Below are 25790 nucleotides of genomic sequence, written 5' to 3' on the forward strand. Positions count from 1 at the left end.
AGCCACAGCACTGTTTGGCCCTCCATGCATCTCTGGGTGTGGCCCTGAGATCCCCCAGCACTGTGGTCTCAAACAGTACCACATGGCTGGGCCAAGTACCAAACTACCAAATACTGATAATCTAAGTACCCAGTATCACTAGGAGTTACACCTGAGTTTCTAGGGAGTTCCACTCTCTCCCCACCCCAAAGAAATCCCCTTACCTCCTTAAAGTTCTCGTGATATGAGCACTTCCAGATCTTCATGATTAGTTAATTCAAAACTCATGAGTTCCCACTGCACAATTTGAGCAAAATAAGTTTTCACATAGAGCTGAGAGATCCAGATCAAAAGTCTACATATGCAAATATTAAATATAGGCTTTGTAAATGGTAAAAATAAAGAGCCTATATTAATATTTGCATATGTAGACTTTTGACCTGGATCTCTCAGCTCTATGTGAAAACTTATTCTGCCCAAGTTGTGCAGTGGGAACTAAGGGGCTGGAGCGATAGCACAGCGGTTGGGCGTTCGCTTTTCACACAGCCGACCCGAGTTTGATTTCTCCACCCGTCTTGGAGAGCCCAGCAAGCTACCGAGAGTATCGAGCCCGCGCCACAGAGCCTGACAAGCTACCCGTGCATATTGGATATGCCAAAAAACAGTAACAATAAGTCTCTCGATGAGAGACATTACTGGTGCCCACTCAAATCGATGAGCAACGGGATGACAGTGACAGTGACAGTGATTATGACCATTTAGAACAAACATGACTAACAGAAGAGAAATTGAATAGGAAAGAAGGAGGCACCTGCCAGAATATAGTAGGGGATGATAATTAAGAAGCCTTCTGTCCTATATACTAGAGAAAATGTTTACTTGGTCATTTATTTCTCACTATAATCTAATGTCTTTCAAAAATCACGTGAACTTGTACCCATAACTTGTCCAAAACTCAACTTATTTCCTAGAAAACAAATGATGTGAATATACCATGTCATCTCTGGTGATAGAGAATTTAGCTAATTCTATACTATAATTTTCAGTCATTTTTGATGTTTTATTTTTGTCTACATAGTAGAAGAGGGATTATTTCATGCTTCTTATAAATTATGATTGGAATATCTCAAGTAATCCAAATTACTCACTTGTCATTCGAATTGTGCAAATGGTTGAGACAGGATATGCCAATTCTTGTTCAATTTAGTATGAAGATGTGTAGAGTCATACTGCTCGAAGGGAAGTTATGAGATCATTCTAACTATTTCTGCCTCGTGCCAAGTATACACCCAAGCTGTGAGAGTCAAAGATTGGTTAATTGTCTCATCTATTTCCAAGAAGTACAAACACCTAGCATTTTCTTCATTTCACCTTCTTCTCTCTCCCCATCACAATGGGGACTAAAAGTATCCCTAAGTTTACATCAAGGTTGCCAATAACGACCCTAACAGAATCTATTTAAAGGGCTTCATTTAGTGAGCTTGGAAATAAAAGATTGTGGTCTTTTGGAGTCACCTTTACTTTAGGCCATTTATTGACATTAAAGTTATGACTCAGAGTAATCTCTATGCTTTGAAAAGGAGTGAGGGGGCTGGAGTGATAGCACAGCAGGTAGGGTAATTTGCCTTGCATGTGGCCGACCCAGGTTTGATTCCCAGAGTCCCATTCGGTTCCTGGAGCACTGCCAGGAGTAATTCCTGAGTGCAGAGCCAGGAGTAACGCCTGTGCATTGCCAGGTGTGACCCAAAAAGCAAAATAAAAAAAAGAGAGAGAGAAAGAAAAGAAAGAAAGAAAGAAAGAAAGAAAGAAAGAAAGAAAGAAAGAAAGAAAGAAAGAAAGAAAGAAAGAAAGAAAGAAAGAGAGAGAGAGAGAGAAAGAAAGAAAGAAAGAGAGAAAGAAAGAAAGAGAGAAAGAAAGAAAGAAAGAAAGAAAGAAAGAAAGAAAGAAAGAAAGAAAGAAAGAAAGAAAGAAAGAAAGAAAGAAAGAAAGAAAGAGGGAGGGAGGGAGGGAGGGAGGAAGGAAGGAAGGAAGGAAGGAAGGAAGGAAGGAAGGAAGGAAGGAAGGAAGGAAGGAAGGAAGGAAGGAAGGAAGGAAGGAGGAAATACATACCTCCCAAAATATAATACACTTTACCATTACAGTGCCCGCAGGCATTTATGCCCAGAAATTACTATGTTCTCCACCCTTATAGTTTATGAATGGAAACATACTATGGTAGAGGAAGTTTCTGGAAGAAATACCCAGAAAATGAGATTAGAGCCCTTTTCTCTAACCCCAATGTAAACCCTACTGGTCATATTAATATTCAATATTCAGACTTGATCTTGTTCCTCTGTCTTTCCTATTTCTAGCTATACTAACAAGGCCCAGTGGGAACTCTTCTTGATTGAGGCTGTCTCCGGAGTCCAAGAGGTAACTCCCTCCTTTCGTACAGCTGAGACCTTGATTGTTCTTACTCTGTCTTTGACTTTGTCTCACATTAGTTCAGCTATAGACAATGGACCTCATCTCATATGCTAATTTGTACCAAGTAGTAAATGAGTAGAGGAAGATAACATGGCCACTTACAAAGGTTCTGTGATGGGTGTTTCATGGCTATCACAGCACAGAACAATGCATTTGCACTTTGTATCTACCTTTTGGGGACTAGCTCATAAATACTTAGAGAATAGACTTGTCTTGCTTCAGAGTTTACATCCTTTGCATGCCTAATTTTGTTCTAACGGAACAACTGGTGCTAAAACCATATTTGTTGATTAAGATGCCAAAAGATGCCTTTCAACACACCCAGGATAAGATCTAAATGAGCCTGGAAAGCTGAATCTTGATTTTACAAAGGAACATTTCTTCTGAAAATAAAGAGACAGGAATGGTGTACTATGTAGTTTTTCCTCGAGTCCTCATCAGATATCAAGATAAAATGAAGTTCCACAGGCAGCCACACTTAGAACTAGATTTTATTTGTGATCTGTCTAGACTCATTGGAATTTCCATTGTTTTGTATATGCTTCAGGAGAGCAGTTATATGGCTCATCCCACTAGATACTGAATCTGGATTTGAATGATATGCTTAAAAGAAAATTTCAAAAATAGATCCAATTGATATAAAAAGGAAATGGAAATGTGGGGAAACACAGATATATAATATAGGGAAGTTATGGAAAATATAGGGAAACAAAAAACTTTCCATGATTAAAATACTAATAGTCATATTGAAATTCTCAGCCTCTACCCTTTGTTTCCTGCCTGAACAACTGGATGCTATTAACTAAAATATACAGATCCCTGTCCAGTTTCAGAAAATTCCAGTAACATTTGAAGTTCATTCTCATCTCATAAAGAACTGAAAACGCCCCTACAGTTTCAACACTTATTGCCAGGGTTAATTGGAATTTCAGTGCCAGCCATTTTTGTAAGCTTAGAGGAAAATGTTATATATTTGAAAATCAAGAAAAATAAATTGCAGGAGACTCACAGGTTGGGTTTTCACAGAAGTTTCCCTTTCTTGGGATCACAAGCTCTTTTGGACCAGAAAGACAGCTGGTAGAACCTAGCTTTCATCCTGCTTCAGCCTGACAATTTGCACTAGGCTCTTTAGAATAGATCAAGAGAAGTACTAACCTTTACGTGCCTGTCACTTCATATTCTTAGGAAAACTGGAAAGGGCCAGTGTGGTTCAATGGTAAAATATTAAGTCTTATATTTGTGAGACCCAGCCATGCCAGGAAGAATGGAGGGAAAGAGGGAGGGAGGGAGGGATGGAGGGAGGGGGGGATAGAGGGAGGGAGGGAGGGAGGGAGGGAGGGAGGGAGGGAGGGAGGAAGGAAGGAAGGAAGGAAGGAAGGAAGGAAGGAAGGAAGGAAGGAAGGAAGGAAGGAAGGAAGGAAGGAAGGAAGGAAGGAAGGAAGGAAGGAAGGAAGGAAGGAAGGAAGGAAGGAAGATTGGTTTAGCATTAGACTTAGACCTTAGTTCAACTGTTTTCCCAGATGCTTGATTTTGATGTAGCTACTCCAAAGATTTATTTTTAGGGAAAAAGGGCAATCATTTATTATATGCACACTATAAGGTGTTGACAGATTGAATAGAAAATGCAAGTGCAAGGACTTTATGAATACCATGGTAAAATAATCTCATACCTTTCACCATCACTAAGCTCCCATTGGTGGTTGGGTCCACTTCTGCCATATACCTTGCTTTAAAGCAGAGATAATGAATTTTTAATGGTATTGATCTCACTTCTTTCAAAGGTACATGAGGATTGCAACTCTTGTACAGAGCAGTGAATTTCTAAACCTCATTGGTAAGAAAGGAGATATAGTTTGAAATGAGCTTACACAGAGCAGTAGTCTAGTGAGAACAATAGACTTTAATGAAGAAAACTAGATGATGAGCAGATTTTTAGAAAGTGGATGTATTTCTTTAGAAACTAGAGATGGATTTTGAAGTTATGCTGACATCATACTCACCAGGGGGTCTGTATTTAAGAATACTATGTCTGAGGGGGGGCTACACAGCTTGTCCCCAGACCTGATTTGGAACCTTTCCAACTCCAGACAATTGTCTTTTCCTAGAAACATCCGGTTATTTACAGAGGTGACATTTAGATGACATATTATCTTTTCTCTCTAGTCTAGTAATTGTCATTCTATGCCAAATGTCAACAATCTATTCCTCAAAGTGCCTGGTATCTTTTAGAACAGATCCATTCATTCACCAAGCATTTATGATCTGTTGATCACAGTCAGGGGTATGTTCTAAGAAAAGGGAACACAGTGGTGAGGAAGCTAGAAAGAGTCCCTGGCTCACATGTTTACATTCCTAGGGCCACTGCATGTGGCCTAATCTTTATTTTTTTCCATTTATTTTTTTTAATTGAATCACAGTAATATATACATTTACAAAGTTATTCATGATTGGGTTTAAGTCATATAATGTTTCAACCATTATATGACTTATGACTTATAATGTTCCTTTTACCAGTGTACTTTTCCCACCAATAATGGTCCCACCACCTGCCACTATAGCAAGCAATTTTCTTCTCTCTTTCTCTCTCTCTCTCTCTTTCTCTTTGTCCCTCTCAATCTATCTCTCTCCTTCTCTCTGTCTCTCTCATTATGGACCTTTTGGTTTGCAATATAGATTATAAAAGGTTATCAGATTTATTCCTTTACCCTTCAACCCACACACCCTCTTGAACAAGCTTCCAACCATTGATCTGTACTCCTGTTCTCTGTTTACCCTCACCTTGGACATAGATAGATAGATGCAGAGAGAAAGAGAGAGAGAGAGATCCCACAAATTAATGCATTCAGTCATTCTATACCTGTCCCTCTACTTCTGACTCATTTCAACCAACATGATTCCATGTCAATCCATTTATAAACAGATTTCATGACTACATTCTTCCTAACATCTGCATGGTCTTCCATTGTGTAGATGTACCATAGTTTCTTTATCCAGTCATCTGTTCTTGGGCACTCGGGCTTTTTCTAGATACTGGCTATTTTGAGCAATGTTGCACTGAAAGTAGAAGTGCGGATGACATTTTGACTTTGTGTTTAGGGGTACCTGGGGTATATTCCCAGAAGTGGATCAAATGTCAGCTCAGTTTCTAGTTTTCTAAGGAATGTCCATTGTTTTCCAAAAAGGCTGGACAAGTCGGCAATCCCACCAACAATAATGGAGAGTCCCTTTCTCCCTGCATCCAAACCAGCATTGGTTGCTTTTGTTCTTTTGGATGTGTGTCAGTCTCTATGGTATAAGATGATATCTCATTGTTGTTTTTATTTGCACCTCCCTGATGATTAGTGATGTAGAGCACTTTTTTCATGTGCCCTTTACGAAGTCTAACCTTTAAAAGAGAAAATTATGCTAAAATGTGTGTGCTACCATTTGGAAAAGCCCCATATTCTGAGAGTTGGTGCAATCTCAGTCCTGTCTATTTTACTAACTTACCATGTGATGTGTTGCATCATGCATTTCTTAATCTGTGAAATAACAGGCCAAAATGGGTTCCCTGTAGACACTGAATTCTAAGATGAGACAATTCTTTAATGTTAGGAAAATTTATGTCCTGGTGTCTTTATTTGTCCAAGCAAAATGACAATATTTGTCCTTCCAGCTACACTAGCTATTCTGAAATGGGTTCTAAAAAGACATGTGAATGAGGATGAGATTGAATAATATAAGGTGTCCCTGTTTGATGTGGTCATTAACATAAGACCAGGGAGGGCTCCCTTGCCATTTCTGCTTGGGAACTCAGGCCATACACTTATGCCACTTCAAGCATGGTGACACCTGCCCCTGTGCGGGTGGCTGACACAGCCTGTGATTATTACAAACTCTTACTTCTAGACAGCCTCCCTCATCCAAGCACTCGGGGCACAAAACAGATATAGTAATGCACTTGAGATAAGACTTGATTATTACCTAATGAGAAAATAAGCTCCTGTCACCATTTGGTGTGTGTTCCTTGGAAGCTCAGCTCAAACTGGTTTCTTCTCCTTTCTGAAGAATGCTTGAGAATGCTTTTCTCTTTCTTTCAAGCTGCGTGGAGTTCACTTTTGGAAGCAGACGTAGAATTTTTGTATTTCTCCCATACTGGAAAGTCTAGAGGTATAGGTCTTCTCCAGATCATAAAGTATTATCAGCAGCATTCAGGCCCCCTTCTTATTTATCTCCATTGAGAATTGTAAAACAAAATCACCCTAGAGGTATCAGGGATGATCATTTTGCCCATGATTCTGTCTCAAACTCAAGTTTGCCCAGCCTCGAAGCAGCGAATGGGCAATGCTGCTGATTAGCGATAAGCTCGGTGCATTTTAAGTGACCACGTCCCTCTCCCAGTTGCTTGGCTACAGAAATGGCATGAAGGGAATGCTTTGCATTTGGGGTAATACCATAACAACTGGACTGAAAAGTATATTGTGACTAAGAATGAGGACATTGTGCTATCATTTGCACAGGGGTTTGCTTTGGAAACTCCTTGTTTGGCAAAAGAAAATGTTATGACTACTGATTTGTGGTTTATCTGAGCATCTGCAACAGATTAAAGCCCCCAGGCATTTATTGAGCTCCTCCTCTCCTTCCCTCCCCCGATCCGTTTCCCCCTTCCCCCCACCCCATAACCATCATTAAAATGAAAAAATACCTCAGCTCCATGTACAATTAGGAAATACAAAGGTTAACCCTGAATCCCAGCAGTGTGCTTTAGAAGGGTATCATTTGCAAACAAGATATTTGCTAAAGTAAGCTCTGTTGGAATGCATTGTCTAATGCTCAAGTGTCTGCCTAACCAACCACCTCAGGTGAAGAAAATTCCACAGAATCAGGCTGCTGGGCTCCCTTAAGCTGCCCCAAGAAGAGACATTCAACTCTCAGACACGTAGGGAAGGAATTGTGCTGCATGGAAATCAGAAATTGCATCAAGTATATCATGTACTTATTACAGAGTTGAGCTCCATTTTTTTTTTTTGCTTCTTTCCTCTTATGCAGAATTGATAGTGTAATGCCACCATGATAAAAAAAAGAAAGAAAGAAAAATGGTGGGAAATTAACTATTTCACTTCTATAGCTAACAGTAATAGTCTTGGATACACTTCAAAGCACAATTTAAAAGTGAACCAGAAATGGATGACTAAAAATCAGCTTGAGGGGTGGAGAGATAGTACGCGAGTAGAGCACTTGCTTTGCATGCAGCCAACCCTGGTTCAATCCCTGGCAGTATATTTGGGCCACTGAGCACCACCAGGAATGATCCCTGAGCACAGTGCCAGAAGTAAATCCTGACCATTTCTTATTAATGTTAATCATAACCACTAGTGAGAAAATGGTAATACGTGATTATTGCCTAATTTTAAAATACACAAAGGCACACCCAGTTTTATTGAAACTTCAATTCTAATTAAAAGCCTGGGAAGGTCTTAGGGTATTTCCTTCTATGTCTGTCCAGTTAGTAATTTTAAACATTTTGTCTGATCAGCAGGTCTTAAAGGTAATAAAAGTATGCCAGCTGATTGTAATTTGTATTTCAGAAGAAAAAGAATAGTTGTGTTTCCCATTCCAAGGAGGAACAAAACTGTTAGGAGTGAGCACTTTTGAGCTTTTTGATCACTTGGAATTTATCTTAATTTTTGCATTGGAGGCTGAAGCACATCCAGCCACAGATGTGCAGTTGATTTTTGTTCAATTTCAACTCTTTGGGGAAAATTACACAGAATTGCATAATTTTTTCCCTGAATACCGTATTATGTAAACACACCCATTTCATTATAATAACAGAGCTAGAGACACCCATAGGGAGAACATGCTAATATTTTATATATATACACATATATGCAATATATATTATATATATATGTAACCCTAATGGACAAATTTTGCACAAAGAAGACCCTTTTATAGCCCGAATGAGACAACCTTCTAAGAGCTGCTGTGCAAGTCTATGTAGCTGCTTGGCATGGAAACAGTGTGCATCCTTTCCCTGTATATGGCCACGTTGGTCTGTATATATGCTTCATTAAACCTCAGAAGAGAAATCTTGCTTAACCCAGTTTTGCATCTGTAATCACTGACCTCCAAAGTAGAGTGACCCAGACTCTATCTCTTTTCTATATGCCTTGAAATGCAAAGTCTGAGGGAATGTTGCGTCCAACCTGGTAGTTTAGCAGGAACAGGTCTTTTTGTTTTAATGTAGGAGTACTGCTATTTATTCAGACATTGATTAAACTGATTGAATTAAGCATGAACTCCACATTACTTTGTTTTTAAAATTTTTTTAAATTAAATATCCGTGAGACAGACCATTACAAAGCTGTTCATAGTTGGGTTTCAGTCATACAATGATCCAATACCCATCCCTCCCTCAGAATACATCTCCCACCACCAATGTCCCCTGTTTCCCCACCACTATCCCCCAACACCTCCTCCCCCCACCTCCAGCCTCCCTGTATGGGAGGCACTTAGCAGAAACTGTCTTGATCCACTGGTGAAGTAGACATTGTTCAATAAAATGCACCTATGTGTCATCTTTATGGTTGTCCTCTAAGATGCCCTAATGCTACTAGAGATAGTCCAGTGTCTCAAAATTCCTCCTGAATATTTTGGACATAGTCAAGTTTAGTTAGGGAAAGGGGAACATTTGGAAAGGTGGAGAACTTTTCTTCAAACCTCACCCACAGTGATAAAATAAAGAGATGAGAGTATGTGACACTCTTGAGTTATCAATTAGAACTGATGAGGTAACTTTCAGTTACAATTTAATCTTAACTTGAAGGAAGATGATGGCTCTTGAATAAACAGATACAACTATTTTGTGAGATTTAACATATTCTCAAATAATTATTCTCAAAGGTTTAAAGAATGCTTAACATGAGCTATTCAGCCTAAAGTAAAAATGACAATTAAAATAAAAGTTGCTTGACACCAGGACCCAAAACAAAGGTGTTTGTTTGGAAGCACTTGTTTATGCTATCATTTTATATTGTTCCCACTCTTGCTGGAATTGATAAATACCATATTTGCTAACAGAATGAGTGCTAGTAATTAGCATAGTTCTAACCACTGTTGGGTAAATAGCATTGTTTGGTATTAAAATTACCAATTAAAAGCTAACCAGTACTGCTCTTGCCAGATATAAAAAGAGACTCCAAGAGTTCTCTTAGGGGGCTGGCAGAGAGGGAGATTGATTCCCTCAAAATGTCAGAGCTATGAAATTATCCAAGCAAGAGTTTGAGTCCCTCGTTCTGTGACTACAATCCTCAGTGGAATTCCAGGTAGTACATGTATAAAATAGGATTAGTTGTAATGGCCTCATAGAATTATTGTAAGGAGTAAAGTATCATATGAAAATAATATACAATAAAATGCCCAATGTTGATAGAGTTTTGGGTATTGTAAGCAAACACAACATATGTGAAAGCAGGTCCTTAACTAACATCATTTCATTTACTATCAACCATTTTCAACATTAATCAAAATGACGAATGGCTTTACATAGAGGAGAAAAGTTCCTGCTGTTTTCTGAGGGTTAATACCTATTGTTTCCTCAATCTCTAAGGACTATCACCTGAGATTACAATTCTATTAATTTTGTAAGAGACATGTAAATCAAATGTATTGCTTATCTCTCTTTGTCTCAGACCTGTGTAGAACTGTCAAAGCTACATAAATAAATTATTGCATTGGAAATTGCATGGTCTTTTCTACCTAGCAATGAATGAGATGTTTAGAGGAAAATCTTCCCAGTTGTATTGTAACATGCTTGATGATGATGATGATGATGATGATGATGATGATGATGATGATGATGATGATGGTGATGATGATGATAATGATGAGAATGATATTTTGTAGACTAGGTTTCTGAGCTATAAACAGTGTGAGTGATATATAGTCATGAGTTATGCCCTATGAAGGATGGAGGTTAAATTAGATGTCATTCAAACTATCCAAAATGTCAGGAGGCCAAAGGGTGACATTCTCAGGAGGTGAAGCAGATAGACTTAAAACTCACACTGCAAAGATTGCCATGCATAATACCTAGTGATGATGAGGCTACATGCAGTCTATAATTTCTTAACCTTGTAGAGAAAATACAGTGAAAAGAGAGAAAAATTCCCATAAACCCTCAAATCAAGAACGATAATTAGTAATAGATAAAAACATATATCATTGGAACAGATACAACAAAATAAAGTTGTAGAAATAATCCCAACTATTTCAGTAGCCAACCCAGTGCAATTGCAGTGCCTTACCTATCAAAATACAGAGATTGTTGAGTGAAAAACACACAATCAGAAAAAAAAAGCTAGGTTTTGCTTTTAAAACCCAGAGTGGTTGAAAATTAGGAAAAATTAGATCCAGGCATGTATTATCCTAATACCCTTATAATAAAATAATAACTTCAAACAAAAAAATAGAATTAAAGGAAAAATTAATATACTATGAGGAGTTATACTGAATTTGAAGTTAACATTTGTCAAGAATCTTTAATGATATAGTACTTATATTTAATGTAATAGTATAGCTTCAAATATTAAGGACATCAACAGAAATACAAAGAGAAATACAGAACTACACATCAAATTAAGAAACTTCTATATGCACTTGCCAGTGCAATATAGAAAACAAGAATAACACAGAGAACAAACTTCACATTGAAAAAATAGAGCCCTTAACAACAGTTGGAGGAGAGAAATTCCTTTGAGGAAGATAGAAATTAATAAAAAATCATGTTCTAGGCCATAAGGCAAGTTTAAAGAAATGTTAAGAAGCCAATTTGATTGGGTTGGAGAGATAGGACTTGGGGTGAGTCACTCACCTTACGTGGAGTCAGTGCTTGTTATGTTCCCACCTCCCCAGATGGCCCCCTAAATGATCTTGGGGCAGGCACAGAACCAGGAGTAAACCCTGAATACTGCCAGGAATGATTCAAAAATAAAGCAAACAGAAAGTATATATTATAGAAAGTGCAAACCTATTAATTATGTAAAGATAAATGCATACATATGGAAATTTAAAATGTGTGGAATAAAGCTTATATATTTAAAAATAAATTCATAGCCTTGAATGTTTAGAAAAATATATACTTGATAACTGAAAAATTTAGAAACTAGCAGTGTAAGCCTAGAGATAAAGAGAAAATTAAAGCAATGAACTATGAACTGCAAAACCAAAATTAGAGAAGGGATCACTAACATCGGCATCTTGGAAAAGAATAGTTAATTTACAATATCCATCATTAAAAAATTCAAATTATACAACCAATGACAAAGAAATAGCTAATTATAAATGTGCAAGGGGGGCTGAACCGATAGCACAGCAGGTAGGGCGTTTGCCTTGCATGAGGCTGACCTGGGTTCGAATCCCAGCATCCCATATGGTCCCCCTAGCACCACCAGGAGTAATTCCTGAGTGTAGAATCAGGAGTAACCCCTGTGCATTGCCGGGTATGACCCAAAAAGCAAAAAAAATAAAAATAAAACATAAAAAACAAAAAAAAGATGTGCAAGGAATTAAATGAGTAATGTGGCAAAATTACAAACTATTTAAGTAAGTTTGATTACTTAAAAACATATTATCAGCACTAAGTTGAAAAAATATGTAATTGGATGGTACTCTTGAATAACCTCAAAATAAATAAAATCAGTAATGAAATTTTATTCTATTGAAAAACACGACACAGGAGGTTTTATATAGGTTACATGGCAAATATCCAAGATAAATAAATTCTTTTCAACAATAAAAAGGGAATATTCCCAAACTTATTCTGTAAGGTTAACCTTGTATCCAAAACTGAGAACAGTCAGTGTATGAAAATAAAAATTATTCACCAAAGAGAAAGAGCATTAACAAGGGAAAAGAACATTAAAATGCCAAATTAAACAATAGTTTCAAAATGATGCATCAGATATTTGGGGTTATCTCTGGAAGTAAGTTTCATTATTAGAAAATTATTTAATGTAAATCATCAAATCAGCTAATTAGAGGGAGAAACCATATGCCATTTTAGTACATACCCCAAAATATATTTTAATAAAACTTCTTAGCAAATTAGAAATAGATCAGAACTTCCTTCCCTGATAAAGTAGATCCAGAAACCTTAAAGCAAGCATTATTTTCAGTGGAAAAATATTTTTAAAAGGCTCCTTAAGACCAGGAACTAGATAAAGACACTAAGGAACCACCACTTCTATGTGACATATTTGAGAGGCTCTGGTTTACAGAAATCCAGAGGCTGCTCAGAATGTTCATAGCATCTCTGATTTTAATAGCTGTAAACTGGAAATTACCCAATTATCCTTTGACTCAGAATGGATAAATCAATTGTGGCATCATCATATAAGGGCATTCTATGGAGCAGGAGAATAAATGGACCTTATCTATATGTGTCCTTATGGGTGAATAGTGCTGAATAAAAAAGCTAATCACGGAAGAATACAGAGTCAGTCCATTTTTATGAAGTTTACATCAAGCTCACAAACAGGCAAATTTTAATGTCTATTTCAGAATAGATACCTCTTTGAACTGTAAAGAATAATGGGAAAATGATCAACACAAAAATCAGCATCTCGATTCTATCTGAGAGGAGCACAGAAGAAGAGACCAGGGAAGGGTCTGTGTATAATTTTGTTTTAAGCTGGTCGCAGATACACAGGAGTTGCAGATACACAGGAGTTGATGGTTAATTTCTTAATGTAAAATTATTCCTGCCCAGCTTAGAAGCCGGCTTCGCATGCTGGGGGAAAAGGCAGCTCAGACAGAGAAGGGACCACCAAGTAAGGGTGCTAGGAGGGCCCGCTTGGGATGGGAGATGCAGGCTCAAAGTAGACTATAGACCGAACATGATGGCCACTCAATACCTCTGTTGCAAGCCACAACACCCAAAAGGAGAGAGGGAGCAAAAGGGAATGCCCTGTCGCAGAGGCAGGATAGGACTGGGGGTGGGAGAAGGGATGCTGGGACCATTGGTTCTGGAGGATGGGCACTGGTGGAGGGATGGGTACTCAACCATTGTATGACTGAAACACAAGCATAAAAGTTTGTAAGTCTGTAACTGTACCTCACAGTGATTCACTAATAAAAAAAATTTTTTTTAATTTATTCTTGCCCTTTCCCCCATTCATTGCTGACATTACAGGCACTGGGGAAGTCACACATATGCCTGACTACAGAGCCTTACATTCTTTTTTAAAAATTATTATCACAGTTTAGGTTACAATACTGTGAATAATTTTGGTTTTGATATACAATTTGAATGCACCTCACCACCACCAACATGCCCAAGACTATCTCGCTCCTGGTATGCCTCTTCCTTCCCCATCTATTCCCCTCTTCTACCTAGAAATCTCCATGTTGTAACCTAAAGTCAAAGTATGCCATCTTTTTTTTTATGGGAAAAGGGCAGATTCAGCATTGCTCAGGGGTTACTCCTGGCTCTGTACTCAGGAGTTACTCTTGGTGGTGCTCAGGGAATCATATGGGATGCTGGGGATCAGACCTGTGTGCTATATACCTGCTATACTGTCTCTCCATCGCCGATTTGTCATCATTTGAGTCTGTGTAGTCCCTTGATTTATTTCTCTATATACCATAGATTATTTCTACATCATTAATCACCCAGAATTTCATTTGTTCTTCTCTCTCTGCCTTATTTCACTTAACATAAATAACCCCCAATTCCATTTGAAAAGCAAGATTTCACCTTTCCTTATCACATAGTACTCCATTATGGCATATAGACATAGATGTATATATCTGTGTACATATATATACACACATATATATATACAATTCAACTTTATTTTTTGTCCATTCATCTGTTACTGAATGCTTATGCTGTTTCCATATCCTGTGCTAAATTCAGCAACATCTTTTCAAATACTTTTGAGTTTTGAAAGTACATACTGAAACGTAGAGTCACTGGTCATAGGGAAACTCTGTCACTGTCACTATCATCCTATTGCTCATCGATTTGTTTGAGCGGGCACCAGTAACGTCTCTCATTGTGAGACTTATTGTTACTGTTTTTGGCATATCCAATACGCCACAGGTAGCTTGCCAGGCTCTGCCGCACTAGCGTGATACTCTCAGTAGCTTGCTGGGCTCTCTGAGAGGGGCGGGGGAATTGAACACGGGTCGGCCGCGTGGAAGGCAAATGCCCTACCGCTGTGCTATCACTCCAGCCCATGGAAACTCTATCACTTTTTTTAGAAATCTCCATAATGTTCTTCACATAGATACTGAAACAATGACATTCACACTAACAGTGACAGAAGATTCCTATTTTACTACATCCCCAAATCCCTGTCAACACTGGTTATTTTCTGTCTTTTTGAAATATGCTATTCTCACTAATGTGAGATGATATTTTATTGTTTTTATTTGCATTTCCCTGACAGTAAGTGATGATGAACATTTTTAATATGCCCCCTGGCTTTCTGTATGTCTTTTTTTTTTGTGGATCTGTCTTCTCAACTCCTGTCCTCATTTTTTTATGGAGTTATTGGTTTTTCTGCTGTTGAGCTTTGAGAATGCCTCATGTATCGTGGATATGATTGGATATTAACACTTTATCTGATGTATGGTTGCAAATATTTGCTCCCATTCAGCTAGGCATCTTTTTTATGTTATATTGAGTTTCTTTTGTCATTTCAGAAACTTTTTAGTTTGATACAATCTCATTTTTTGTTATCTTTACCAGTGGAGACAAATCATTGATGATACGTCTAAGGTCTATATCATTGAGAGTTTTGCCTATGTTTTCCTGAGTATTTTACTAATTCTGGTCTAATCTCAAGATCTTTAATATGCTTTGCGTTAATTTTTAAATATGCTGTGAGATACAAATCCAGTTTCATTTTTTCACATGTGAGTATCCAGTTTTCTAAACATCATTTATTTAAATGACTCCATTTCTTGCACCCAGCTCCTTCATCATAGGTTAACGGTCTATAAATTTGGGGGGTTATCTCTGGTCTCTCAGTTCAGTTCCAGTGCTCTGAAAGTCTGTCTTTATTCTAGTACTGCATATTTTTTTAATTACAGTAGCCTCACGATGGTTATATATTGCATAGCATATAAAAGAAAACACACAAAAAATACATGAATGTAATACACTTTCTTCCCTGGTATTTTGCCTTGTTTTTCCATCCAAAGTATCAGTTCTAGTAAACTGCCAGAGTCATGTGCAAGAAACCTAACAGAGTAATCATTTAACCATGATCCCCTTGTGTTTATTTGGTCTGGGGCCAGTTCTCCTCCTCTGTTTTCTTTCTCATTCCTCTAGAATCACACTTTTACTCCCTAGAGAGCCTTGTCCTAAAGCAGTGTCACTGTGTATCCTCTAGTCACTTGCATATTCCTCAACTTCCCTGAGACACCTCCTCAATTTACATCTGCAAATAGAACATAATATACTGCCTCATAGCTGGGAATGGGGGCATTGAGGGCTGGGAATCAACAGGCTAGTGGCCTGAATTTAGCAAGCACCAAATATTAGCCATTATTGATTGTTGTTATGAATTAAAACTGCTTATGTAGCATTCCAGAGCGATGTTGGCCACAAAGCAGACTTTGAATCCATCACAGCCACCCAGGGTGGATCCAGACTTTGTTTATTATCTTTGCGACATGCTAAGCTAAGTATTCCTGCTTTCAGAACTATACTCACTTCCGTTATGTGTAGCTGGATTTCCATTCCATGTATCTGTCATCACCATCTAGTTTCCCAGAGCTCATCACAAGAGGTTCCGTTTCTGGTTCATCCATCATTCTTGGTCTTTCTCTTGAAATAGCTCCAGGAAGTAACAAATGAAAGCAGTACCTAAACAGATGATATAAGATCCTCAAAACTTACATGTGTTCCAATCACTCTTCTTTGTTTTAGGCAGTTACCAGAATTTCAACAACGAATCATGGCTTCCTAGTCTAAAGTAAGAGCTTTGAGAACTTGCTCTGGCTCCATTTGATTTACACTTGAAACTCTTTGGACCCTTTCTTACCCAGTAGTTATATTTGATGATGCATGGAGGTGGGCATCCCTTGGATTACTCCTGCTATAAATATTTTATCTCTTTTTCACCTTTGTTCCTTATCAGTTTATTTGCTATGTGTTCTTTTTCTCTCTAATCCAAGATATGCATCACTAGTGTTGACATTCAGATTATAAAAGCTGTTGTGCTCTAGAGCAATTTTTTTCCACCAGGAGCCATGTACCCCCCCCCCTCTGTGGACCCTCAGTATATTTCAAGGGGGGAACAAGTGAAAATCCTGTAAATGAGGGACCAGATAAAAACTACGGGCCCATTGGGTAGACAGAGGGAGCCACAGGAAGGAAAGATGATCAGAAGGGAGGTCAAGGTCAGAAAAGGTTTGAGAAACACTGTTCCGGAGTAGTTAAAGACGTGCAAAAATTACTTGGAGAAACTGTCATCTGCCAACAGCTCAAGTGATGGAGCGAATGTTTGATGAGCTTCATCTAGGCATGAATCTGTTGAGAAACTCAAATATGAGGGTTTTGTGACCTACATCTCCAGTCTTTCCTGGAATCAGGGATGGGCAGACTCCTTCATCCCCCTGTTCTTCCTGGAACCTGGTGGTCACGCCCAGAAACTGCCTCTAGCACCATATACATTCATTAACCAGTCATGATCCAGAGACTCATAAATAAATCTTGAAAGATATAAGCAAACTGCAAAGAGGTTTCTGGAACTCAAAGTCACCATCCAGTTGAAAATTTAACTCCAGCTGTATCACCCCATCTAAAATTTTAGAACTTCTGGAGCATGCTGATTACAGCCTCATGACATCTGATATTCTACACTGTTGATACACCAGAAGTAGCATGCCACATTTGATGGGATGTATAGTAGAAGGCTGCCCATCTCCATTAAGAAAATATTAACACACAAGGCTTAACCGGTAACGACATGTTAGTAATCTCTTGTACGAGGGCTTATTATCTCCAGGGTGATATATAACAATTCACACATTTTCTTCTAAGGAAAACTTTTTAGATCATTTTTAGCAAATTAATCATAACAAGTATTACAAAATAAATAATTTAGGGCCTGGCATTGGGGCAGGTTTGGGTGGTGGTTGGGGAAATTGGAATAATGGTGGTGGGAAGGTGTAATTTTGGTGGGATTGGTGTTGGAATAGTGAATGTAATGAACCATTGTGAATAACTTTAAATTAAAAAAAAACTTTAAATAAAATCAAGTGATGGGGCACATGCCTAGCATTAAAAGGCCCTGAGTTTGGTCCCTGGTGCCATATTTCCCCCAGCTCAAGCACTGCTAGGTGTGGTTATTTATTTTTTAATAAAGACTCTTATCTATGTCATTAACTTACCAAATCCCCCCAGACTGTTAAAATGGTATCTCACCATGCTTTGTGACTTCCTAGCGCCTTGACAAAACTGCCAGCTAAGCATGAGGAGTGTTTTCCTTCATTGTACAATGCAAAAGTGGTCATCCAAACAGATAAACATCAAGGAAAGAAAGCTGAAAACTCAAATAAAACCATCCCCCTCCTTTCCGGAAACTGACCATGTAAGCATGAAAATGAATAGAGATAGAAGAAAGCTAATGATGCTGCTGACACGAATGTTCACTCCGGAGATAGAGCTATACAGAAAGAGGAGTCGGTTGGTTCTCCAGCACTAAGGAAGGAAAAGTGTGCAAACATGCTGAAGGAGAGGAGGCCACTTGAATGTATCACAGCCTCCTTCTTTAAAGTGGTTCCAGGTGCCGTGGCCACACACACATACACACACACACTCGCACACACACACACCCCTGCACTCTGGGCATTTTGGTTAACATTATTTGTAATGCCCATAAACTCAAAGGAGAACATGTTGCTAAAGGGGATAGGAGAAAACAGTCACACTGCAAAAAACTCAAAGCTCGGGGGCAGAAAATTCACAGAAATCTGTGGAGCTGCTGGACAGAGGGGTGATGACTGCAGGAAGTGGTGCTATACTTTCCCCTTTCCACCACCACTAAAGGCAATCACAGTCTCAAAAATAGACCAGATCCAAAAAGGCACATGAAAAATGCTCTTCATCACTAATCATCAGAGAGGTGTAGATCAAAACAAGGATGAGATACCACCTCACACCACAGAGACTGGCACACATCAAAAAGAACAAAAGCAACCGCTGTTGGAGGGAATGTGGGGAGAAACGGACTCTTCTACACTGCTGGTAGGAATGCCGACTGGTTCAGCCCTTCTGGAAAACAATATGGACAATTCTCAAAAAATTAGAAATTGAGCTCCCATTTGACCCAGCAATATCATTCCTGGGAATATACCCCAGAGAGGCAAAAAAGTATAGTCGAAATGACATCTGCACTAGGATGTTCATCGCAGCACTGTTTACAGTAGCCAGAATCTGGAAAAAAACCTGAGTGACTGAGAATAGATGACCGGTTAAAGAAACTTTGGTATATCTACACAATGGAATACTATGCAGCTGTTAGAAAAGATGAAGTCATGAACTCTGCATATAAGTGGATCAATGTGGAAAGTATCATGCTAAGTGAAAAGAGTTAAAAAGAGAGAGACAGACATAGAAATATTGCACTCATCTGTGGAATATAAAGTAACAGAATGGGAGACTGGCACCCAAGAATAGTAAAGTACCAGGAGGTTGGCTCCACAACTTGGAAGCCGGCCTCACACTGGAGGAAAAGGCAGCTCAGATAGAGAAGGGAACACCAAGTAAAGTGTGGTTCAAGGACCATCTGGGGATGGGACATGCATGCTAAAAGTAGTCTATAGACCAAACACAATGCCACTCATTGCCTATATTGCAAACCACAACACACAAAAGGATAGAGAGAACAAAATGGAATTCCCTGCCACAGAGGCAGGGTGGGGTGGGGGATGGGATGGGGGGTGGGAGGGATACTGGGATCATCGTTGGTAGAGAGTGGAACTGGTGGAGGGATGGGTACTTAAGCATTGTATGACTGAAACACAAGCATGAAAAGTTGTAAGTCTGTAACTGTACCTCACAGTGTTTCTCTAATAATAATAAAAAAAAAAAGGCCAGATCCTTTCTGGTGCCACTCGTGGTGTCTACTCACCCCAATGACCTGTTTAGGACCCCTACAGACTCCCACGGCACTGACTCGAGGTGTGCACAGTGATAATGATTCATCCCACATCACACAGAAGCAGAGATGAGTCTTGGGTTCATAGTCACTCCTGCAGGGAGCTTCAGTGTAAAACAATGGAGAAAGGGAGATTCAAGATGTTTTCCACAATTATTTATTTATTTTGCTACTTGGAATAAAACAATGAGTTGAAAAGAAGACTAAAAGTTTGGTAAACATGCCCGAAGCAATGAGGTCAATAAAAGGGGCCAAAAACTTGATTGAATAAAACATCTTGCTTCCACCTCATTGCATCCTTGTCCATATTGATCAGCTGTAATAGAGCATGACAGAGATATTGATTAGCTGAGGCAATTCTCAGATATTTGCACCCTGAAAACAGTCATAGACTATCAAGAAGGCAGTGCTCTACACAAGCCTGAAATTAGGGAGGTTAAGTGAAAAGGGGACTGGAACGTAAGGTGGTTCAGTGTTTATATTAATCTGGCAAATGACTTACTGGAAGCAGATTGGGCTTCCCTGTTCCTCCTACAATACGCATATATTGATGCTGTCTCCTAAATAGAGCTGATAAAATGCTACTTCAAGTTTGTACCTGGTTTTTCTGTAATATTTATTTCTAAAAAAATTCCCACCAAAAGCTAAAAGCAGGCTGGATGGCATACTTTTCCATTTATTCCCTGCTTTCAAACACAAAGCAGAAAACAAACAAACAAAAAAAAGTTAATGACTTAAGTGCATTAATTCATGGAAAACAACAGAAAGGACAACAACACATAAATTTCAAAAAAAAATGGGAAGCAGATGAATACATAGTAAATGCATTAGCAGACCCAAAATATTGCTGTGCTCTGAGCTTGGATAAAGATCACTGTCAACTTGGAGGAGCATCGGATTCCTAACCCCATCTCCCACTCATATTCTGGAAATTGCTGTTGTAGGCAGACAGGTCTGGGGACCCCGGAAATGAGGTTTTGTGAAATAATAGAACTAAGAAAGAAACTGCCTGGCCCTGACGGCTCAAAGGCATGGAGACCACATCCCTTTGAGATCCACATATGAAGCGCTTCGGAGCTGGGAATAAATGAACCACCACCCAACTGCAGAAACTGAGGCACCACCCAAAAATGGGTGGACCCCCTCAGAAAAGGAGAATCTAAAGGTCATAGTAAGAATAGGAAAGGACCATGAAGAGTTCAAGACTTTTCCCCTGTAACAACAACCAGATTAACTTTTCTGTGTGCTCAGGACTCCAGGCCAAGGCACTTAGGGAGAAGTCCTACTACTATCAAACCAACTTTGTAAATGCATGCAGGGATCATTCTCCACCCCGGAAATTCACCTGCACCTCAGCCTGAGATGCGTCATCTCATTTTGGAGAAGCCTTTGTTCTTGTTCTCCCTTCTCCTCTCTCTGTGTATGTGTGTGTGCGTCTCTGTTTCTGTCTCTATCTATCTCTGTCTCTGTCTCCCATTTGGACTGTAGAAAAAGTATAATGGGCAGAGTGCTTGCCTTGCTTGCATTTTATCTCTGACACCCTAAGCAAAACCAAAATAAACAAACAAACACAACAACAACAAAAAAAACCCCACACAATTTGCTTCACTATTTCGCCTTCTCCTGAAATTTTTTCCTGCAAGGGAAGGCACTGTGCTCTGTGGGTGCTCTTAGTGGGCTTCTTCGCGGACTTGACCCATGCCAGACATTTCTAGACTGGCTGAGGTGGGTTGGCCAGGAAGGTGGAGACACTGTTTTCTCCAGGCTGCCTTCCTTGCTTTCCACTTCACCTGTCCCCTGCAACTCTTGGAGAGATAGGCAGGTGAGTTGCAGCAAATTTCACAAGCGAGCCGGGGACCCCCCTTCAATGGATGTCACCTCTGCCTCCTCTCCAGTCATGGAAGTTTGTTCCTGAAGAAGGTTAAGCAGTATCTGGAGAGGGGTGGCTCCAGGCAACTAGGAGAACAAGCAAGCCTAGGAGAAACTTCTCCGGGAAGGTGAAACAAATAGAATTCTGAAGTGTGAGCTATCGTAAGAGGGTAGACATCTGGGGAAAGGAGAGGAGGTTGATTAGTGATAAGGATATTGGAACCCAAGGAAATTTAAGAGCAAGATCATTGTTACCTTCCAGGAAAACAAAAGTGCATGGTGGAAATGATGACTGTGTTCTGCTCTGTGCATAGTTTCAGAAAGCATTTGAATAGTATAATAATAATAATAATGTGCACAACTTGATCTCATGGAAATTACTGTAATGGGCTGAGTGGGACATGGAAAGAGGGACATAGATGGAGAGAGAAGAATTAAGTCCTCTTGTTCTTAGTGAGTTTCGTTTTTTATAGAATCACCTTGACATAGTTACAAAGCTTTCATGATTGATTTTTAGTTATAAAATGATTGAACACCCATCCCTTAACCAGTGTACATTTTCCAGCACCAATATCTCCAGTATCCCTCCTGTCAACCCCACCCGAGCCCATCCCCTGCCTCAATCTCAGACAATTTCCTTCTTACCCTCTCTCTACTTTGGGGGAACTATGGTTTGCAATACAGATACAGAGAGGCCATCGTGTTTTGTCCTTTATCCACTTTCAGCACACATCTCCCATCCAGATTGATCCCTCTAACTATCATTGACTTAGTGATCCCCACTCTATCCCAGCTGCCTTCTCCCAGACAAGGGTCAGGAAGATTGCCCCATGGTTGGAGAAATTTTTTTTGATGCTTGATTTTTTTTAAAGAAAAGCAATACAAGTATACTATTTAGAAATATGACAGTAAGTTCTAAAATAATTACTGAAGGAGGGGTTAGCAAGAGGGATGGAGAATATTGTCAACTTCTTGAAATAAACCTTACAAAACAATTTAAGTCTTTAAAATTAGGCTCAGATAGCTTTGATTTAAAATCTATGTACCCATATCTGGGTGTACATTTTAAATTTTTTTTTTCTTTTTGGGTCACACCTGGCGATGCACTGGGGCCACTCCTGGCTCTGCACTCAGGAATGACTCCTGGCGGTTCCCCGGGGGACCATATGGGATGCTGGGAATCGAACCCAGCTCGAACCACATGCAAGGCAAACGCCCTCCCCACTGTGCTATCGCTCCAGCCCTGGGTGTGCATTTTAAGTGAATTAATGAAAATAAATGTGTGTGACTTGCTACATAAAAGAAACATGATGGAGAAAGCTGAGTGGTCGTGCGCCTGGGTAGCAGAGATGAAGCCACAACTCTGATCCCTGCCCCTGTCCACATGCTGAGTGCAATCCCAGGAACACAGTAACCAGATGTGTCATTGCAGCAAGAACAATAAGGGAAGACAAAAAAAAATTTTTTTTTTCAAGAAAACCAAGAAAATATGTGTTAAGAAGCACAGAAACACCGTATTAGCCAGCAGTTGGCTCCGTCTCCAAGGTGAGAAAAGCAGGAGGTGGTAAAGGTGGTGTCGTCCTCTCGCTGCCTCCTTCCTAGCAAACCCACTCTGAGCCGTGCAGTGACGGACCACTTGTCCTGCAGGGGAGATGCCTTTCCCTCGCTCGGCAATAACAACGACCAGATGGCTGCGGCCTCCACAGAACATCTCACTTTTAACAGCCTTTAATTATTCTCCACTTCTGACTGTACTTCTTAGGACATGGTTTTGAAAGAAGGTAGCATGGGTTTATAGCACTGCCTGTCTTTCAGGTTTACACAATGTCATCTAAGTATCTTATGATCCCCTTACAAAGTACAGTTTCCACCTAAGCTACTCTATGTATGATGGCTCCGTATCAATGCTCTCCTATACTATGGATTTCCCTTTATCCATTTTACCTCCACCCCCCACCCACAGACCCTGTCTTCTCAGGCAACCACCTTTAGTTACCAGAATCTAAATAGTTTGTCTGGGATTTGTTTGTTCTTTTGCTTTATTTCTTTACCTTCCACATGTAAACAAAAGAATTTCTTCTTCTCTGGCTAACTTTACCTCATTTAAGATGACACCCTCAGGGTTCATCATGCTGTCATAAATGGCAAGGTTTCATTCTTTCTAACTGCTGAGTAGCACACACTACATTTTCTTTATCCACTCATCTCTTGATGGACACTTAAGTTGTTTCCATATCTTGGTTACTATAAATAACACTGCAATGAAAATCGAGGTGAAATATTTCTTCAAATTAGTGTTTTTATGTTGTTCTCCTAAATACCCAGAAGTAGAATAGTTGGACCAAATAGTATTTTGAGTGTTCGATTTTGTTAAGAACTCTACAGACTCGTTTTTTCCATTGGGTAAGTACCAATTTACTCTCTCCCTAACAGGACACAAAGCTTCCCTTTTCTCTGAGCTCTTACCAAAACTTGTTTTTTGTCTTTTTGACAATAGCCATTGTCATGATTATAAGGTCAGTGTTTCTGTGGTTTTGATTTACATTTCCTTAATAGGTGGTGATGAGCATCTTTTCCATACTCAGTGAAATGCCTAGATACTCTGCACAGTTTCGAACCTGTGTGTTTGAGTTTTGTTATTGTTAAGTTGTATGTGTTCTTTATGTACTTTGGATATTAACCCCTTATTGGAGGTAGGATTTTCAAGTATCTTCTCTCATTCAGTATAATGTCTTTCCATTATCCATTATGATAATGTCTTTCTTTTTCCAATGAAGCTTTTCAATTTGATATACGCCACACCTGAAAAATCAACTCAAAATGGATTAAAGACTTGAATGAGAGACCTGACCATAAAATATACAGGAGGAAACATAAGGCAATAAGTTCCCTAACACTGACTCTACAGATGTCTTTAAGATTTGACTCTTACAGCAAGGGAAACAAAAGCAGAAATAAAATAAACCAATGGAACACATCAAATTTAAAAGCTTCCTGATGACATTTTTTAATATTATAGATAGTAAAAATTATTTTCCAAGAATTCTGACACTAAGACACTTGGGAATTTCTCTAAAGTTTATCAAATCTAATTACTGTATTTTAAAATTTTTATTTTAGATAACATAATTTGCAATATTGTTAATGATAGAGTTTCATGCATACGATGTTCCAAAACTACATATCCCCCACCAGAATGCCTATCTAGAAACCTCCATCTTTGTCTCAGGTATCCCCTTTCTCCCACTCCCAACACCTCACCAGGATAAACTTGGTTCTGTAGATGAGTTTACAGATTCTTGTGCTTTGGACCATTTTTTCCCTTTATTTTGTTTATTTATATTGTATATATAAAAGAGATTATTCTGTATCTGTCCCTCTCCTTCTGTCTGACTTCACTTGTCATGATCCCATTCAGTTTCATCATTGTAGTGGCAAATTCTGTGATTTCATCTTTTCTTATGAATGAGTACTATTCTGGACTAGAGTATAGCACAGTGGATAGGGCGTTTGCCTTGCATGCAGCCAAACCGGTTCAATTCCTCCGTCCCTCTCAGAGAGCCGGGCAAGCTACTGAGAGTATCCCACCCATACGGCAGAGCCTGACAAGCTTCCCGTGGCGTATTTGATATGCCAAAAACACTAACAAGAAGTCTCACAACGGAGATGTTACTGGTGCCCGCTTGGGCAAATGGATGAACAACGGGAGGACAGTACTACAGTGCTACAGTGAGTACTATTCCATTGTGTCTATTTGACATCATTTCTTTATCCAGTCATCTGTTCTTGGAAACTTGAGTTTTTTCTTGATCTTGGTTCCTGTGAATAGTGCTGCAATGAACATAGGAGTGCAAATGTCTTTTCTGAATAGAATTTTGGGGGTCTTTTGGTAAGAAGTGATATTTATGGGTCATCTGGAAGCTCAATTCTTAGATTTTGGAGAAGTGTCCATATTGGGACCATCTTTGGAATAAATAAGCTTTTCCCCCTAGATGGGGGAAGGGTGTCACAATTTCTATACCTCACATCTTACCTTGTTTTACATCCTGGAATAGGGATCTCTGTGATTCTTAAATCTTTTATTTTTCCAGTATAGATTTAAAATAACAAAGCTAGGGTCCACTTTTCAGAAAAATTCCCATATAGAGATTTTATTTTACGTTTCTTAATCCCACACCACTGAAGTATCCATGAACCTGTTTGATCTGATTCACATCCGTTGCTACCCTAGTGGTCTCCGTAAGTATTGGATAAAATGCCTAAATGGGCCCAAGGAGAGGAACTCTGGTTCAGGCTGATATATAGCTTTAAAACAAAAAT

General features: G+C 39.1%; 1 protein-coding gene across 3 annotated transcripts in view; it reads left to right on the forward strand.

Annotated features, from left to right (window-relative positions):
• SAMD12 (sterile alpha motif domain containing 12) overlaps positions 1–25790 on the forward strand; it is a 512583-nt gene that overhangs the window by 377904 nt on the left and 108889 nt on the right. For 2 of the 3 annotated variants that reach the window (XR_008628500.1, XM_055126157.1), the window contains exon 5: positions 2331–2391. The exons of the other annotated variant lie outside the window; for it this stretch is intronic. Coding sequence is in view for 1 of the 2 variants with exons in the window: in XM_055126157.1 (XP_054982132.1) it covers positions 2331–2365 (35 nt within the window). In the remaining variant the exon portion in view is untranslated. The remainder of the gene's footprint in view (positions 1–2330; positions 2392–25790) is intronic. 3 annotated transcript variants of the gene reach the window in all.

Source organism: Sorex araneus, chromosome 2 (genome assembly GCF_027595985.1).
Source record: "Sorex araneus isolate mSorAra2 chromosome 2, mSorAra2.pri, whole genome shotgun sequence".
In the NCBI taxonomy this organism is placed as follows: Eukaryota; Metazoa; Chordata; class Mammalia; order Eulipotyphla; family Soricidae; genus Sorex; species Sorex araneus.